At 36.2% G+C, this 20,235-nt stretch overlaps 1 protein-coding gene across 1 annotated transcript in view; it reads right to left on the reverse strand.

The window, feature by feature from the left end:
• Window positions 1-634: 634 nt before the first annotated feature.
• The window catches only part of gcgrb (glucagon receptor b), a gene marked incomplete at its 3' end in the record, with an annotated part of 46,007 nt that continues 26,406 nt past the window's right edge, over window positions 635-20,235 (reverse strand). Inside the window, exons 2-10 of the mRNA XM_084391035.1 lie at window positions 14,882-14,972; window positions 11,741-11,837; window positions 11,487-11,594; window positions 10,707-10,801; window positions 10,470-10,576; window positions 8,454-8,613; window positions 4,189-4,348; window positions 4,001-4,061; window positions 635-845 (exon numbers count right to left, since the gene is read on the reverse strand). Coding sequence (XP_084247161.1) covers window positions 635-845; window positions 4,001-4,061; window positions 4,189-4,348; window positions 8,454-8,613; window positions 10,470-10,576; window positions 10,707-10,801; window positions 11,487-11,594; window positions 11,741-11,837; window positions 14,882-14,932 — 1,050 coding nt within the window. The 5' untranslated portion in view covers window positions 14,933-14,972. The remainder of the gene's footprint in view (window positions 846-4,000; window positions 4,062-4,188; window positions 4,349-8,453; window positions 8,614-10,469; window positions 10,577-10,706; window positions 10,802-11,486; window positions 11,595-11,740; window positions 11,838-14,881; window positions 14,973-20,235) is intronic.

Genomic DNA, 20,235 nt, shown 5'->3' on the forward strand with positions numbered 1-20,235 from the left:
CAAACGGCTTTATTACACACTACATGAAAGATGCTATGTGAAAATCATAATAGGGGCACTTTAAATAAAAATAAATTAAAAAGTAACAGTAACAGTCAAAATAATGACTGAAGATTTGAAGTACACAATGTGCTTAATTCTGCATCAAACATAATTCTGAAAACAGAAAGCGTATAAGGTATCAATAGCAACAATCAGTGTCGAGCTCTACAGTCACTGCCGTATGTCGTATACCGTCATCATTAGATTCACATATCGCATGTAAAAAAAAGTTTTCAGAAACCTGTTTCTGCTAATGTCTGCTGTTTTTTTATGTACTTTTTTTCATTAAATCAAAACATGGCACGGCTGCAGTACAAATGGGACTCGTGAAATAAATCATTTCGGTTGTGTAGAACCAACATTTCTGTTGTGATGATCTTCATTACTTTGTAAAGCCCCCGGAGCATTTTTATATGTGTTGATGAGCGCGCCGAACAAACGCTCAGTGACACGCAGAGTTCATAAAGTGTTCCTGAGCCCGAGGCGCTCGACGAAACAGTCCTCGGATAATATCAGCGAGAGATTGCGTGTGTGTGTGTGTGTGTGTGTGTGTGTGTCTGAATGCAGAATAATATTAGAGACCGCTTGAATCTCAATACTTCACCATACACACGCACACAGAGCAGATCTTCTGCATAGACGCATGACGAATGGGTTCGCTGCCATGCGAATCTGCAGATCTTTTCATTTCAAACACGTTGAATGAGATCAGATGTAAGTCTGAGTCTCTTACCAGATACGCAAACAGAATGGGAGAACGGATGATCCACCAGTAGCCCATGTTGATATTCCTTTCCCAGCATCTGCATATGACAAAACATCACAATCCATCGGTTTAAACATGGAAAAACTCGAATTCATAATAATGCTAATACATTTTTCATAAAACTGGTGACACCAGAAAGGGAAGTTTGCAATTGCATGGAATGCTATTTTCAACACATTTATCACTTACAGTAACAGTTCTGTCTAATAATGACTGAAGTTCTAAATAGAACTCTAGGGTTCTTGGCTTCATTTTAAAGAACAATTTATGCTAAAAATGTTCTATTCAAGGGGAAATGTCTTAAATTATTGCAGAATACTCTCATGCTTAATTTCAGTTTGCAAGCTGTTTAATTCATAACATGCATTTCAATTAAAATGTATTTATTAGAGCTAAATCCATAGAATGATCCCATGATGGAACCGCTTTAAGGTTCCATAGAAGCTTTTCTTCTACGACTGATGTGACATATTTCAGAATGAAACTGCGTATTTAATAAGAAACAACCGAAATCTGAGGTGCAGAACTTTATTTTATCCATCGGGAACTGATTGGATGGTTGTTTGAGAGGCAGACCAAGTTTGATTATATTTTGATTATAGTTTTTCTTTTACATTACATTCCTGATAAATAAGTCCAGAAACTAGTAAACAGAGTGAGTTTAGATGTCATATTGTGATTAAGGTGTGTGTGTGTGTGTGTGTGTGTGTGTGTGTGTGTGTGTGTGTGTGTTTCTATCTGAGCACTGATTACACTTGTAAGTAAGAGTAGCAGGTGTCTTTAATTAGGTGTTTCCATGCCAACGATCTGATTCATTGTTATTTGAACAGAGGCGTTTTTTTTCCTCATTTAATAAGCATTTCTAGAAAATCCCACTCATCCACCTGTGAACATAAGTGCATCTGTTCCAACAGCGTGAGCTCATTAGCTTTCATAGGTATTTACTGTGATCGTTTTTGTCTTTCACAAACTTGTAAATACACACAAACTGTTTTAATCCTCTAGATGAGTCTGAACTGGAACCAGTGTGAGCTTTCAATACCCCAGCGGGACTCGTTCCTCAGACCACGGAGTAATCTTAATTACTTTAGAAGTCAAATCCAGACCTGACTAAAAATCTAATTGTGTCTAAAATCAAACTCCATGTCTTTTCATTAATCTTTTTTAAATGAATTTGTGGCATAATGTTGATTACAACAAAACATTTATGTTATTTTTCTTAAAGAAAAGAGGCACTTACAATAGATCCTTTAAACTGTTATTTATCTGTTTTTATTTCATGTTTTTCTTTCGTATTTAGTGTATTTTTCTTGATAGTCATTTTAAATGTGCTTTTATAAATAAACGATCTTGAATGGGGACAATTTTTTGGGTGATTTAAATTTAGAAATGTATTTTTTTTTTTTTTATGTACTCACAATAATTCACCTGTTAATAACTTGTTTTAAGCCCAGAATATTCTTTCTTCATAAACGTGGCCCTGAGCTGCAATAGCGCGCAACAAAGAAGAAAACCAGAAAGGAAAATAAACGTACCCAAACTCAACGGTGGGTTATGAAATATGTGGTGTAACCACATCACCCACGGATTAATCAAATTAAACTCAAAACAATAAACAGAAAGGCAAATAAAAGAGGGGGAGTTATAATAGATGTTTTACCGCAGGGAGGAAGAGAGAAAGAGGGTCCAAATACAGAAGCCATGAGAGAGAATAACTGGAGCAGCTGATTGGTGCAGAAAGAAAGGGGCGTGGCTAAAGCCTTAGGAGGTTTCCAAACACTCACACTGATCCAGAATCAGGCGGCATGAGACACTGTTAACACTTGAGAACCTACCATTGCTTTTGTCATCTATTTGCACTCTATACTGCACACACAGCCACGCATACTAATGAGATCCCGCTGGTTCACACACATGCAGGAGTTTCTCACATTAGTGTGTATTATTAAAGAGCACTGGGCCGCTGTATGAGTGTTTTCGCCAGTGTTGGCTCTGAACACGACTGTTAGGGGAGATTGATTGAGTGAACGGCTCATAAAGAGCTGATAGTCTGACGGTTATATCCGAGCGGATCCCACACAAACTCACTCCATCTCTGACAGGACAACAGGATTTACTGTACGGCTCCCACGGGACTTCAAGAGCCAGATGTGTTTTAGGGGAAACATTCACTACAGTTGTTTTTATAGCCCTCGAGTGGCACATTTGTTTGGAGAACAACATTGAGATGGATAACAATTCAATTAAAACGAATTTTATGTATAAATCATTAATACAATGTTGTTTGTTTTTTGTTTTTTTTATCTGATTAATCAATTTGTCAAATAAATAACTGACAGATAAAATGCAGCCCTAGAATATTATGTATTATCAAATATATGATAATGTTTTATTATATAATTATTTATTATAAAAAACAAAGTATAACAGACATTTTAACACTGATTTTCTCTCTCTCTCTTTATATATATATATAAAGTATCTTTGTAACATTATTATACTTTTTTAATATTTTGAATCAGTTTTTATTTTAATATTGTGCTTTATCATTTTAATTTTAGTTTATTTTTTAGTAATTTTATTATTTCTTTTTTAATTTTTAACACTAAAGATAGTTTCTATTAATTTTTAATTCAGTAATTTTAATTTAGTATATCAAATTAAATTAAAGGAAAGTTAAATTTTTTGCAACTAGCTGAATAAAATACGTTTTTTTTTGTATTTTATTATATTTCAGTTAATGTTCATTTTATCTCGAGACGAAAATGTATAATTTTATGGTTTAATTTTTAGTTAATTATAATACACCTGATTTCATGTAACGTAAAACATAAGTGAGATTTCAACAAATGGGTTCCTTAAACTCACCAAAAATGTAAAATAGAGAAATCTATTGAAAACCTTTTAACAAAAATCATCATTGATGTAAACCAGGAAAATCTGCATGTTTAAATACAGCAGCACACAAATATGTTTGGACATTTCAGGCACACAATAAAACCTGAAGTCGAAACGAAACGAAACGAGTTTTAGTTTAAAATCCTCTAAAATCTCTAAGATCATCAGAACAGCGACTGATTCAAAGGCAGTGAGCATACATGTTGAAGTGTGTTTGACATCTTATCTAATACAAAGACAGTTTTACGTGTCCAAACACTTTTCTTAGTCAGAACTGAAGTGAAAGACACGTACTCTTCATTCTCATACAGGTATTTGACTGTCATCCACGGCACCACAAACATGAGCGGCGCACCTGCAACACAAGACACACACAGTCAGTCTGCCAATCAAAAGCCTCGTCAGCTAATTAATATTCAGACACGCTCAATGTAGCGTCAGAAACGAGAGTTTGGTGGGCTTTCTCTGAGGCTCACACACACCCCAGCCGATGCAGAGGTAAATGTAGAAGTAGTTCCTCTCGGAGAAGACGGTGATGACCAGAAGACTGTGCAGATACAAGCCCTCCACCAGCAGCCAGCAGTTGTTGGCCATCACGCTGTACTGCATCATCACCATGGCAACACGACAACCAGTCACCGTCTGAGGAACGCATGCAATATGCAAATTTAGCCTCTGATGACACACCCACTGACCAATCACAGACCCGTCTGATGTACGGAAAAATGTAAATCGTTATGAAAATGGATGGATGGATATATAACCGATTTTATTCATTTTAAACACTTTTATAGAATATTATACGACTGCAACAACTAGTCAAAAATTTAAGTAAAACTAATCGACAACAAATTTGATTATTGATACTACACAGATCATTTCACTATATTTTTATTCTTTATTATTTTATTCTTTAAAAGTGCACATTGTTTGGAGGATAACGTTGGCCAGGATGTGTACTAATGTGTACTCATTTTTACAATAATGGATAAAAAAATATCTAAAATGATTATGCTGCGTCGCATTGCTGCGGTAACACCATATATTAAAAAACCTAATCTTGATCCTTCATCTCTTTCCAGTTTTCGACCCATTTCAAATCTTCCTTTTATATCAAAGATCATGGAGAAAGTTGTATTGGCTCAATTACAATCTTTCCTGTTGAAAGTTTTTCAATCAGGTTCTAAAGCATTACATAGCACTGAATCTGCTCTTTTAAGAGTCTTAAATTATCTCACCACTGAGGCAAACTCAGGCAAACAAATGGCTTTGGTCCTGTTAGATCTAAGTGCTGCTTTTGACTTAGTCGACAACATCCTTCTGTCACGCCTGGAGTCTTGTGTTGGACTTCGTGGTTCTGTTTTACAGTGGTTTCACTCTTACTTGTCAGATAGATGTTTTACTGTTCACTTGGGACAATACTCATCCACTAACAAACCCATTGGTTGTGGTGTTCCTCAGGGATCAATCCTTGGGCCTGTGTTATTTTCTCTGTATTTGCTCCTCGTGGCCGCTATTTTTTTAAAAACATGGTGTCTCTTTTCATTTATACGCCGACGATACACAGCTTTACCTTCCCTTGCAACGCAATAATAAATATACTCTTCAGCCGCTGTTAGATTGTCTAAACGAACTTAAGTCATGGCTTTCAAGCAATTTTTTAAACTCAAATGAAAATAAATCTGAGTTTATTATTTTCGGCCCCAAGGAAAACTGTGTTTTTGATTTTGATCTGGGCTTTCTCACCCCATATAACACAAAGTGTGCCAGGAATTTGGGCTTCCTTTTTGACTCCAGTTTAAAGATTTCAGCTGTTGTCAAGTCATGCTTTTACCAACTTCGCCTTCTCAGTAAAGTGAAGCCCATTTTATCAAGGAGTAATTTGGCACTTTGAAACAGCTATTCATGCATTTGTTACATCTAGGCTTGATTACTGTAATTCTCTGTATTATGGCATTTCTCAGGCTTCCATCTCTCGTCTGCAGTTGGTTCAAAACGCAGCCGCTAGACTACTTGAAGGGAAGCGAAAGTACGACCACATAACACCTATTTTAATGTCTCTGCACTGGCTTCCGGTGAAGTATAGGATTGAGTTTAAAATTGTATTATTTGTCTATAAAACCCTGAATAATTTGGCACCTCAATACTTAACGGATCTTTTGACTCCGTACACTCCATCCAGAAACCTGAGATCCTCTGACCTTGGCCGTCTTACAGTCCCTAAAGTTAAACTTAAAAAACGTGGTGATCGCGCTTTTGCCGCTGCTGGGCGGAAGCTGTGGAAGAGCCTTCCTTCTTCTATTAGGCATGCTCCATCTATCTGTACTTTTAAATCTCAGCTCAAGACTCATTTATTCACCTTGGCTTTTAACACTCTGTAGTTTGTCTTCCTGGATTTTTCTTTTATTCTATTGAGTGCATTTTTGGCTTGTCTGGTATTTATGTATGTATATTGGTTTTATTTTTGTGTGTCTTTTATTCCTTGTAAAGCACTTTGGTCAACTTCGGTTGTGTCTTAAATGTGCTCTATAAATGATTGATTTTTCTCATCTGATTGATTGATTGATCAAATAAATAATAGACAGGTTCTAGAATATTATATTTTATTATATCATGAATAATTTATTATCAAAACAAAATATAACAGTAATTAAAACCAATTTTCCATAAATGTGAAAGCAACTGGAAAAAATAAAAACACGTAAATTGTTCAAATATACTGTCAAATTGTACACGTTTCTGATTGTTTTTTATTTTTTTCTCAAAACAAAATTGTATATATTATTTATAAATATATATATATATTTTTTATACAATTTATTAGGATTTTAATAAATCAAACTTTTCACAAAAAAAAACTGTATTTAAAATAAATCCAAAACATTTTTTTAATAAAAAACTATAAAATATATTTATCTGCTCAAGATTGTTGTTTTTTTCAGCACATTAAAAAAGCAAAAAAAATGAATAGTTTTAGCTGACTAAAAGTAAAATCTCTCATTCACACAGTTCTTTGCTCTGTTTCACATTTGCTCTTCCATGATGTGCTGGGAACTTCAGCTATCAGTTAGATATAGTTATCTATATCTATAGGGTTACACTTTATTTTAAAGTGTCATTGTTACAGTGTAATTATATATTTAAGTACGGAGTAATAATAATCAACTACATGTACTTACTATACACTGTAAAAATGAATACGCTATATTTACTCAATGAAATTGTGGCAACAGATTACAAGCAATATTATTAATTAAATTGAACAAATTAGAATTGAGTAATAATTAATCAAATTAATTCCTTAAAAGGTAACCATTTAAAATGAGTAAAATTTTTATTGGCAACATTGAAGACACCTGATGTTAACAAGCAGAATCACTGAAGGAGAAAACCGTAATTGTAAGTCACCGTTATGGTGATCAGTGTGTGTTTTAGTTGGGCTCTTGACCTTAAATCATTATCTTTAGATTTTGTTTGGCTGCTGTACATGAGTTATAACAGCCAGATGAACAACGAGAAAAGGTGATCTGATGGTGTTGGTTGTGTTTTAACATAATCATTATTTCACAATCATTTGACCTGATTCTCTGAACTCATATAGTTAAAAATAATATTATACTGTAGAGGGACAGAGCTGCTATAATTAATTATCTAATATATCTAATATACAAAAAAAAAATTGTTTTCGTTTTTAAATACACAGACATCAAGAATCAGCCTGTGAATCTCAACAATGGTGACATTTATGAAGCATGTTGCAGTGCATTCTGGGTTCCACCAATCAAAACTCATTCATGGCTCCCATCATGCATTGCTGCATGAATATATAATGAGCTTATGATCAGAGGTGATCTGTTTGTCACCATTGCTGAGATTCATACGCTAAATCTTGATGCCTGTGTGTGCCTACATAAAAAAAAAACGTTTTTTGTTTTTTTTTGTTATCATTTGAATTTCATTGAAAAGGCTAAACATATTATGCTGTACAAGGACAGTGCTGCTATAATCAATAAAATAAACACAACTCAGACATTGGGCTCTGTATGAGTTCAGCGATTCAGGTGAAATAATGATTGTTAAAACACAATCAACACCATCAGATCACCTTTTCTCTTTGTTCATCTGGCTGTTATAACTCAAATACAGCAGCCAAACAAAATCTAAAGTTAATGATTTAAGGTCAAGAGCCCAACTAAAACAAACACTAATCACCATAACGGTGACTTACAATTACGGTTTTCTCCTTCACTGATTCTGCTTGTTAACATCAGGTGTCTTCAATGTTGCCAATAAAATTTTTACTCATTTTAAATGGTTACCTTTTAAGGAATTAATTTGATTAATTATTACTCAATTCTAATTTGTTCAATTTAATTAATAATATTGCTTGTAATCTGTTGCCACAATTTTATTGAGTAAATATAGCGTATTCATTTTTACAGTGTAGGGTTAGGGTAGGATTGGGGTTTGGTTGAAGATTAATTGCATGTAATTATGCATAATTTACTGTTATTACCATGGTAAGTACATGTAACATTACAAGGACACAGTAAAATAAAGTGTTACCATAGTTTGTGAAGCCGTTACTGACTGGCAGCATTTGTCTGGTATTTCGCATATCAATGCGAGTCAGCGTCTGTTTACAGAAGGAGATTTTTAAAGAGCTTAATCTGAGATCCTGCAGTTTCCTCTGGATTCAGCTGTAGCTGTAAACGACACGGGTCATGTGACACCTGAGCGCCCGTACCTGTCCGCTGACCCAGCGCTGGCCCTGGAAGTGATGCGGGCCGCTCTGAGCGCTGCTCATCCGGTCCAGAAGGGCGTCTTTGAGGAGGATGGAGAGCGCGCGCAGGATGAAGGAGCCGAACAGGTTCATGTGGATGTTGTTCCTCATGCAGTGCAGCTTCCTGAGGGAAAGACCAACGGGAGAACTGAGATCTTTGATCAGTGGGAGATATCACCAAAATATGACACATTTTCTTTCACTTCACGATCTATCGCATGACCAATTACTGAACCAAAGAACCTGTTCAAAGTAAATTAATAAAACAGAAGTGACTCAGAAAGAACTGAATAAGCCGGTTCTAACTCTAGAACCAGCAGATTCGCTCATTTGGACAGAGAAGAAAATTTGACATTCATCTCTGCCTGTAATTTGATTCATTCATTTTGAACCTGTTCTTCGGGAGATCAGGAGATGCCTATTGTCTTATTCGGTGCTGTGTAAAGGCTCATTCACTCCAAGAGCCCTATTTTAACGATCTGAAACGCAAGTATCAAATGCGAAACGCAAGTAACTTTGTGGGTGGATCTTGGGCGCTGTTGCTATTATATCGGCGGGATAAATGACTCTTGCGCCCGACTCAAATCTAAAATGGGTTGGTCTGAAGTAGCTACATTACTCATAGGTATGGTTTGGGCGTAATGTGAAATAAACCAATCAAAGCGTCATCTCGCATTCCCTTTAAGAGCAGCTTGTTCCATGGCGGGTTGCTATTATAACGGCGGATTTGCCAGGCGCACGCCAGGAGCAGTTCACAGTCAAGGAGACCGACATTCTCGTCAGGGCCATAAAACACAGAGAAGTGACATTGTATGGGGAAGGGAAAAACCCACCCAAATTAACTTCGGTTAAACAGGCGTATAATAATTTGGGTAAATGTGTAAGCTAGATTTATGCCTATTTTTTTCACATCTTCATGGACACCACAATGATTTCCCTCGTGATAATATTTTTCCTTGTAATTATGTATGGTTTGCAAAAATGTGAACTGCTGCGTCTGTGTAGATGAGAGAAGCAAAGTGAATGCGCGTTGAGCACACGCTACATCATGGCCAAGCATGCGCCCTTAAAATAGCATCTGAACGCGCCACTGACTTTAGACTAAGTTTTTCCTGGTCAGTGGCGGAATTGTTTTCTGGAACTGCAAAATAGCACCAGGGAACGTTTGCGCCGGAACACGCCTCCTCTTTTCGCTGAACCGCCACCGGGAGCGCAAGTTCATTCCCTGGTTTACCGACGTTCGTCTGTGGAGGGAAAAGTCCGCTGTGCGTCGGGTGCAAAATAGGAATGATACATGCGTCTGTGTACAAAGTCAATTGCACTGGGTGCAAGATAGGGCCCCAAGAATGATAAAGATAACTATATTAGCGTCCACACCAGCGGACGAGATCGTTCTGTTTATTTTAAGCTTGTGCTCGTCTGTCTCTTTAAATGCTGGAGCTCTTTAAAGCAGGATGCATTCTGATTGGCTGTCAATGTTTTTATCATTCATCAGCTGGATAGTATCGTTCTGAAAGTGATTCCAACAATATAGTTTCTCTGCGCCGTTATCGTTATAGCTGTGGTTTTTTAGAGCTATAACTAGATTTTTAGAACTATATCTTTATTGTTATCTGTATAGTTATCATCCTTGGTGTGAACGGGCCTTAAAGAGCATGTGCTGCTTCAGATCTAGAGTTCAGTTCAGTTTGATTCTGTGAACCAGCTTGAACGGTTACTTGGCTTAAAAGAAGGATTCGTTCAAGATTCAAGCATGAGTAATAATATATCATCATACCGCCCGGCCCTAGCGATCAGATACATGTGTAATATATGGTCAGATGTGTAATATATGGTCATATACATGTGTAATATATGGTCAGATGTGTAATATATGGTCAGATGTGTAATATATGGTCAGATGTGTAATATATGGTCATATACATGTGTAATATATGGTCAGATGTGTAATATATGGTCAGATGTGTAATATATGGTTACCTGAACGAGATCAGGACGGCCAGAGCGAGAGTTAGCGCTGCCAGAGACAGTGAGTATCCAACAGTGTACATGACTCTGAACTTACTGAGGATCTGACCGTACTGCTTCTACACACGCACACACACACACACACACACACACACACACACACACACACACACACAGAGAGGGATTAGCTGACCGTTAGCGTCATCATCGTTTAAAAGCATCATTAAGTCATTAAACTGGCGGTCTCACCTGTCCAGGGTCGTCCTGCTCACACTCGCTGGTGTTTTTCCCATGAGCCCATCGGCCGTCAGCGCCACACACACGATAAACCAAGCCCTGATGAACTGATCACACACAGCGGAAACACACACCGGTCACAGCTGGACTGAGTCTACGACACTTTACATTCATGAAGACCAAGCCATTACAGAGATCCCCAGCGATGCTGATGTTGTTAACTTAAACCACAGATAAACTGATACAAATCATTATCAGGAACTGAAATAAAACTAAAATAAGTAGAAAATAAATAGCAGATCAAAAATGCAAACTTAAAAATCTTGTTGAAATTTTGCCTTGGCTGAAAATAAGTTTAAGTTGAAGAACTAAAATGACCAAAACTAACACTGAAATTAAAATAAATTATATATATATATAAATAAAGGTACTAAATAAATAAATAAAATGCCACAGGGTGAACAATTTAGAAAACAATACATAGACAGTGAAAGCATATTTTAGTGTCAATAAAAGCTAAATTTATCTTAAATTAATATACATAGGCCTATAAGCTATATTAATATAAATAGGATGAATCGGGACATGCAAACTGACTGATATTTGAATTAAAAAGTAATTTATATTTGTAACTTTAAAAAAGTGATTTAATTGTTAATGATGTCAGGATTAAGCCATGACCTGAAAATGAGCCATATTTACCTCTTTATAATCTGACGTTTAGATCATATCTCATAAGAGGACTGTTATTTCTATCAGTGGTGAGTTTAAGGCCGACTCTGAGAGCTTTACCTTTGCGGTACCAGGGCAGATACCAGGGGCAGGACACGTTAACCGTGGTGCCGGCGGGGCCATCGGGCCAACACACGTACTGATCAAATGTCCTGTTACACACCAGCCCTGTAACACACACACACACACACACACACACACACACACACACACACACACACACACACACACACACACACACACACACAGAGAGAGAGAGTGATGGAAACACTAGAGCATCATAAACACAGCAGCTGTTCATCAGCGAGACGGACCTGAGGCTGGAGGTGTGTTGATGAAGCTCTGGATACACTCATTAGTGTAGATCCTCCATTGTTCCTGCAGCAGTTTCAGGGATTTCCCAGAAGACACCTGTGAATATTACACTTCAAATATGATCTTCAGTCAGATTAAACATTTACAGGAGTCTATTTGTGAAGCATTACAGATTAATACACACAATACCATAGAGAAGAACACGCTAGGACTGCATTTCAATGATGCTAGAAACTTATATTAAATCGTAATATAATATAATATAATATAATATAATATAATATAATATAACATAATATACTATAATATAATATAACTATTTACATCAGTTTTATTTTAGTATTATTTATATACTATTTCAGTTTTTATTAATATTTTTATTAGATTTTATTTTTATATTTAAATTTTGTAATGTGCTTTTGTAATTCTATTAAAAGTTACCAAACATTACACAATTAAAATTAAATGTATATATTTTTAAATATTTCTATTTAGCTTTAATTTATGTTTTATTTCCCTTTTAGTTTTAGCAATTTTAGTATTTCATCTTAAACATATTTATTTCAGTTAGTTCCTAAGGAGACATTTCTAAGTTTTAGTTTCATCTCATATATATATTTTATTTGAATTTATTTCAACTTTATTTCAATTTTAATTTTTATTAGATTTTAAATAGATTTACTTTGTATATTTTCATTTTATTTTGCTTTACTTTATTTTTTCCGCTTTATTTCAATTACCAGAAACAGTTTTAGTTTCAGTCAATAATACCAGCGCTGATTTGCTTTAAAACCAAATGTAAGTTACAGTTCCTACAACAAAACTCAAATGCGCTTCATTCATCATTGGACAAAGAATATTTCCGCTTCAATATCAGTTAAAGGATTAGTTCACTTTCAAAAAAAATTGTGTGGATAATTTACTCACCCCGATGTCATCCAAGATATCCATGCCTTCAGTCGAAAAGAAATTAAGGTTTTTGAGGAAAACATTCCAGGATTTTTCTCCATATAATGGACTTTAATGGCAACCAACAGTTTGAAGGTTCAAATGTCCGTCTCAATGCAGCTTCAAAGTCTCTACACACATCCCAGTTGAATATATATATATATGTATATATATATATATATACACTTTTTAACCACAAATGCCCGTCTTGTACCATCTCTGAGATGCAGTATGTATTGCGTCATCACGTTGGAAAGGTCATGAAAAAAATAAAATAATAATAAATAAAAACAAAGATGTCGGACGATTTTGAAGTTGGAAGAGAAAATGAGATGGAATTTTTCACCCTTCCCAACCCTTTTGAACCGGAGTACAAAGACAAATAACTTAGATAGATGACGTGACGCGTGACCTTTCCAACGTGATGACGCAATGCGTGGCACATCTAGGAGATGGTACACGACAAGCATTTGTGGTTAAAAAGTATATATATATATATTTTTTTTTTTGAAAATGGCCGATCGTTTCACCTAGATAAGACCCTTGTTTCTTTCGTGTAGAGACTTTGAAGCTGCATTGAGACGGACATTTGAACCTTCTTTGAACATTAGGATAGTTGGTTGCCATTGAAGTCCATTCTGTGTAGAAAAATCCTGGAATGTTTTCCTCAAAAAAAAGTTTTTTTTTTTTTCGACTGAAGAAAGAAAGACATGGATATCTTGGATGACATCGGGGTGAGTACATTATCCGCAAAACATTTTTTGAAAGTGAACTAATCCTTTAAACTCAATCAACAGCTTTCGTGACATTACAATAATCCAATTACACTACGGCACAAACACTGACCTGTAAACCCAGTAAACATTTTGCATGTCAAAATTAATCAACACATGCAGTGAATGCTGTCGATAGAGTTGAACTTGATTGTTATTTTAATAGCATTCACACTGAATCATTATCAAACACTTTTTTTTTTTTTTTGAGACAGACTTTAAAAAGAGCATCTCCAAGATGGTAACTGATGTTCATGTGTAAGCGTATGATCATAAACGTCTCATAAAGCACCTGAGAGATAACGACCTGTTCTTCTGATCTCAGTCCTGCTAATGATGCGGTTTAATCACGCAGAAACACCAGATGCAAACCCTGCTTTGATGTTGAGTGCTGATGTTGTTGTTTTATGATGTTTCCTTGCATGAAAATCTGCTTCTTCAAAAGACAATTTATGAACCTGATCACATCTCAGCGATGAAGTCCACAAAAGAAGAAGAGCTGACATGAGGCTCGTGAAGAGAAACTGATCAAACCCGGAGGACGCTTCGCTGAATATGTGTACTTTTACCTCTGAAGAACTGACAAGTACATTTAACAGATGTTTAAGCTGATGAGGGGGGAAAAAACACTGGAAAAATCATTTTCATAATCAACGGTTTCATCCTTTTTCTCCTCCAGGAGAAATATGTAAATATCCTCAAAACAAGATGGATTTACTTTGAAATTGCACATGATGAAACGTTATAGTTTGAACAGAACATATCTTGAAGGAATTGTCTTCTCCATGAATCTAACAAAAAACATTAATGTTTAAAACAGAGAAAAGACTATTTAACTAGGAATAACAAATAAACTTCATCAGTAAGATAAAAAAAAACAAAAAAAAAAACAGAAAGTAATATTTTTATTCAGCAAGGACACATTGAATTTGTTTAAAAGTGACAGTAAAGGCATTTATAATGTTACAAAAGATTTCTATTTCACATTTCTATGTCTGTTTGATTTAACTTTTTATTGATTAAAGAATCCTGAAAATACTGTATCACGGTTTCCACGAAAATATCAACATTGATAATAATCATAAATGTTTCTTGAGCATCAAATCATCATATTAGAATGATTTCTGAAGGATCATGTGACACTGAAGACTGGAGTAATGATGCTGAATTCAGCTTTGATCACATGAATAAATTACACTTTAACATATATTCAAATAGAAAACAGCTTTTTAAAAGTGTAATAATATTTCACAGTATTAAGATTTTACTGTATTTTTGATCAAATAACTGCAGCCTTGGTGAACAGAAGAGACTTGTTTTAAAAATATGACGAACTGGTAGAGATTTTGAGCGCTCGAGTGTCTATAGAGCAGCTGGTGTGTGTGTGTGTGTGTGTGTGTGTGTGTGTGTGTGTTTCACCTGAGTGTGTGTGGTCAGTGTGAAGAGGACCAGCAGCAGACAGACGGACATTCCTCACATCCAGATCATCACTCGCTCTTCATCACACCGCCTGCAGGAACACACACACACACACACACACACACACACACACACACACACACACACACACACACACACACACACACACACACACACACACACACACACACACACACACACAAGAGAGTCTTAAAGAAAGAGCAGAAATGTTACATGCTGAGGGTTTGGATGGGAATGTTCTTCAGACAGATTCAGTTATAGAATAAGCATCGAAATTAAACTCATTGTTTTCCCTGGGATCATTATGATCTTGAACAGACTCATACAGCGTGTGTGTGTGTGTGTGTGTGTGTGTGTGTGTGTGTGTGTGTGTGTGTGTGTGTGTGTGAGTTATGAGTAAACTCCTATTTTGGCCAAATCCCTGCAGAGCATTCAGAACGGAAGAGATTCGCTCCTCAGATTTCCCACACTGACATTCCTCTGGTAACATGCCATCATATCTCACACAACCACACACACACACACACACACACACACACACACACACACACTCAGACAAACACACACACACGCACGCGCACACTCACACACACACACACAGTAGTAAGTGCAGAAAACATGAGTGATAATCTGTTTTGCTGGGAAAGATCCGCTCAGTCCGACTCCACACGATAGCAGAATGTTTTTCTGAAGCCGGAGAACGTAACGAAATCTGAAACGTTTCTGCAAAAAACACCTTTACCATGGTAACATTTTTGGCTAAAACGTTTCAAATTCCATTCCGTTCCATTCTCTCTCTGCTGGACGTCCACCAGTGTGTGTGTGTGTGTGTGTGTGTGTGTGAGAGAGTGTGTTTTCATTGCAGGACTGCAGTAGAGCGTTTGCACAGGGAGAACTAGAAAAACATTGAAATTCCTATAGGTATATATATATATATTTTTTTTTTTAGTTATACTCAGATAACAGGAATTTGTTAGCTGAGCATAACGACAAAAATACATATTCCCATAGGAATTTCAATGCAATTTGAAGACTTCCATTTCCAGGCTTATGCTCAGATAACAGGAATTTGTTTAAAAAAATATATATATATATATTTTATATTATATATATATATATATATATATATATATATATATATATATATATATATATATATATATATATCCCTATAGGAATTTCAGTGCCATTCCATGCTTTTCTAGTTTTCTAGTTTAGTTAGCCTCTTTTCTAATCTTATTTCTACTCTAAATTTAAACTGAAAACTGAAATAGATTGAAACCTGGTGAAACAGTTTCAGCTCTTCTGTCTGATCCATTTTTCATGGACAAAGGAAAGGTACTCCTCTCAGAAAACATACAAATAAAGATACTTTTAGATGTTTAAATGCCATTTAGAGCATTGGGATCACTAGACGAGGGCTTAATGAACTCATTTTAGTGAAAACCTCAAAATCGACCGAAAGTGACATTTTTTCACTTGTTTTTGGACTTATACATTCCCACTCATTTTGCCAGAACGAGTTCACACACACACACACACACACACACACACACACACACACACACACACACACACACACACACACACACACACACACACACACACACATATGGTCTCAGAAAGCCCATGAACTTGCAGTTTAAGTTTGTAGAAAGCAGTTTCACGTTCACAGTAATCTCACTCTGAATCACTAGACAGAGACTGGAGACAGAGATTGACCATCAGTAATGAAATAAAGCTTAATAACCAAAAACAGTGCTGACTGGAAATACCATTTAGCCAGTGTGTGTGTGTGTAATGGTTTGTGTAATAAGCTGAATTAGATCTGAAGTGGACTGTGTGTCGAGCCTCTTTAGTTCATTGCTTTTTAAATACTCTCATTACGTGCTTTTTATATAAATGAATCATCTAAACGCTTATTGATTTGAAAGAGCTCAAGTAGTGTTTTCTAAAGCGATTAGGATCATTCACACGGAATATAAACAGCACATGAATCAGCTGCGTATCTCCAACATTAGACGTGTGTGTTTAATGTGAATGTCTTCAGTCCTGCTCCATCGTAATGTGTGTAATATGGTTCGTTTACAGAATATGTCATTTTACCCGCATAACCGAGACCGCTGGTGTCTCCTCTCACATCCTTTTTTTTTTTTTTGTGCCACTGATCAACAAAGATATTGTCACGATTTGGTCTTGTCTTTGTCATGTTTCATGTCTGTCATGTGATCCCCTGTTCAAAGTCATGTGATCCTGCCATGTGATCCCTTGTCTGATGTTGTCATTGGTTCATTGTTCACAGGTGTCCCTTGTCTAGTCATTAGTCTTGTGTATTTAAGCCCTCATGTTTGCCATGTGTTTTTCGAAGTATTGTTTCCTGTGACCACTGTTGTGTAAGTCTATGTCCACGGTTCTGTTCACGCCATGTGTTTGTTTTATGTTTAATCTAGTTGTGTTTAAATAAATACTGCACTTGGGTTCTCTACTACTTGCCTCCAGTGTATGGCAAGCCATTTTAGCTTAAATTGTACCCACCCTTAAATTACTCGTCGTAATTGCATTTTTACTAGTAAGAATTCAATTAGAGAGCTCTACAATTCAAGTCGTACTAGTAGCAATTACAATTAGAGAGCTCTACAAATGAATTTTTACTAGTAAGAATGCTAGTCTGCAATTATACATATCTTTAATTATTTTTTTTACTAGTAAAAATTCAATTAGAGAGCTCAGTAATTGTAATTCTTACTAATAATATTTGAATTGTAGAGCTCTCTAATTGAATTCCTACTAGTAAAAATGCAATTACGACGAGTAACGCTGGGTACAATTTAGGCTAAAACGGCTTGCCATACCAGTGGAAACGTTACAGATATCATCTTATACATCTTTAATCTTATACATCTTACAATATTTTCAATAAAAAAATTAAATGAATGATATGCATTATATTTTTTTGAGTAGTATTTGTAAAAAATACGGTGGATTTGCTCGACCGCAAGCGGAGTGATTGAAACGGTTCAAGTGCTGATACTGGGGGAATGTCGCACAGCTGGAAAAGGCTCTCAGCCAATCAGATTCGATAACCATACTTAATAATAATAACAAACAACAACAATATTAATGATAATATACGCACACACATTTTTATCTGGAAAGTCAAATTTCTGGTCTTATTTAGTATTATGGCGAAACACCCCAGCAAATGAAAAAAGTATTTAGACACCACAAGGCAGATGATGGATACCTTGGAGTAATTAAATCCATAATTAAGAAATTGAAAAGCGTTTTGGACAAGACGGTGAGTAATGACTCTGGCAGATTGCACAACTACAACAACTGATGCCTGAGAGCTTCACACAGCTTGAGCACAACAGCAGACTGAAGGCCAACGCTAAATGTCACATGACCTCTGAGCTCCAGTTTGCCAGGAGCATCTGAGAGTGTCTATATTCAGCTGGGAGAAGCTTCAGCAAACGCTCGGCTTATTGAAACGGCATGAAACGACATGTTTGGCATAAACAAAATACTGCGCATCACAGCATCCAACTGTGAAGTGTGATGATGGCGGTGGAGTCACGCTGAGGGGACGTTTGAGACCATGAAAAAAAAAAAAAAAAAAAAAACATGAGGAAACCTGGATGGAGTTTCCAAGAACCTGGAGATTTGTTTTCCAGCTGGAGAACGAAGCAAAAAGCCAAAGCTATGCAGAAATGCCTTGAAAACAGTGACATTCAGAGGTCAAACAGACGACGCGATGCCAAACGTGCATCTAGTAAACGCTGGGCTGGGGGTGAATACTTTTGCAATTGATTATTTTGTGTCTAATAACCCAAAGACCAGAAATCTTTCACTTTGACATGAAATAATATTTCTCTGTTGTTCAGAATCCAAAACACCAAATTCCTTGGTGGCTCAATTGGTGGAAAACAACAAAATGTACCATCTAAAAATAAATGATTGAAGCTGCGCTTGGTAACAATCAGACACCTGGGAAACACTTTTACTAAATAGGTAGAAAAAAAGGTATTCATGGTTCCCACAAAAATATGAAGCAGCACGGCTGTTTCAAAAAAGTCATCATATTAGAATGATTTCTGAAGGATCATGTGACACTGAAGACTGGAGTAATGATGCTGAAGATTCAGCTTTGACATTAGAGGAACAGAACTACACTTCAGCAGGACTCTGGTTTACTCCTGAAATGTTCTTGAAATGTACTCTTCTTCTGTTTTTGCTCTGATAACAAAAGCATCTGCTAAATGACCAAACGTGAAACGCGCTCCTACTGATCTGAGAGCTATTGCATGTGTCAGGAATGAAGACTAATGTGCGAGTAACATCTGTAAAGCATCACGGTCTCTATGTGCTTCAGTCGGTTCAGGGACTCCAGTGGCCTTGCTAATGTAAACGGTGATTAAACATTTATCAGCGTTTGAGTTTTTCTTTAATGGGTTTTATCTTTTAATTAAATGTGAGTTCACTGATACGCATAGTTAGCGTTATGTCTGACATTTTAAAGTGTGTGGCTTCCAGTCTGGAAAGGAAGTCCAGTGACAGAAGCTTCTGATTTACAAGAAACCCAAAACTGAGAGCTTAAAACCAAATACCAGAACTGAGACCGTTTTTAATGAATAATCAATGATTTTGTGTAAGTTAATGTCCATTAGAAGAACAGTATTTGCCACCCATTAACACTAAAGTTTTTGTAGAGGTTCAATGAAATATCTGGCAATATAAGGTGCTCTTAAAGGAGCGTCACGAGTGACACTGTAAAAATGTCTGGCAACGTCACCGTCGTTGCTCTTCAACTGTCCTCGAGTGGCCTTAATATCACATAACCAGCAACATGAATCAAAGCAAAGATTACTGAACATATGAAGGTTAAAATGAGCATTTGACAGCAGCTCTGGCGGCCGAAATGAATATATGGTGAATAATGAGCGCTTCCAAACGAGAGAGAAGACATCTTATTTAATGAGATTTAAAAACGGGCTGGGCTTTTCTGGATTATGATTTTTAAAGTGACCTCATTTATATGCACTTATTTGAAAGGAAGGCTAATTAAAATCGTAAAATAGTAAAATACACACACATACAGTAGAAAGAAAAAGAGTGAAATGGTAGAGTATATACGGTGAACTACACAAGTTGTTTCTGAACAAAACAAGAAGAAAGATTAAACACTGTCTGGCAGTTCAAAATGAACACACACTTTCACACACACCTGTAAACTCACTGTGCGCTCAGGACAGCTGAGCTTCATGAACTCGGCTGAATGTGTCCAACAGAGATTGGACAGAAGACGGAGATATTTCGCGTAGCAGAGGCTACGT

This window comes from Rutilus rutilus (genome assembly GCF_951802725.1).
Source record: "Rutilus rutilus genome assembly, chromosome: 2".
Lineage (NCBI taxonomy): Eukaryota > Metazoa > Chordata > Actinopteri > Cypriniformes > Leuciscidae > Rutilus > Rutilus rutilus.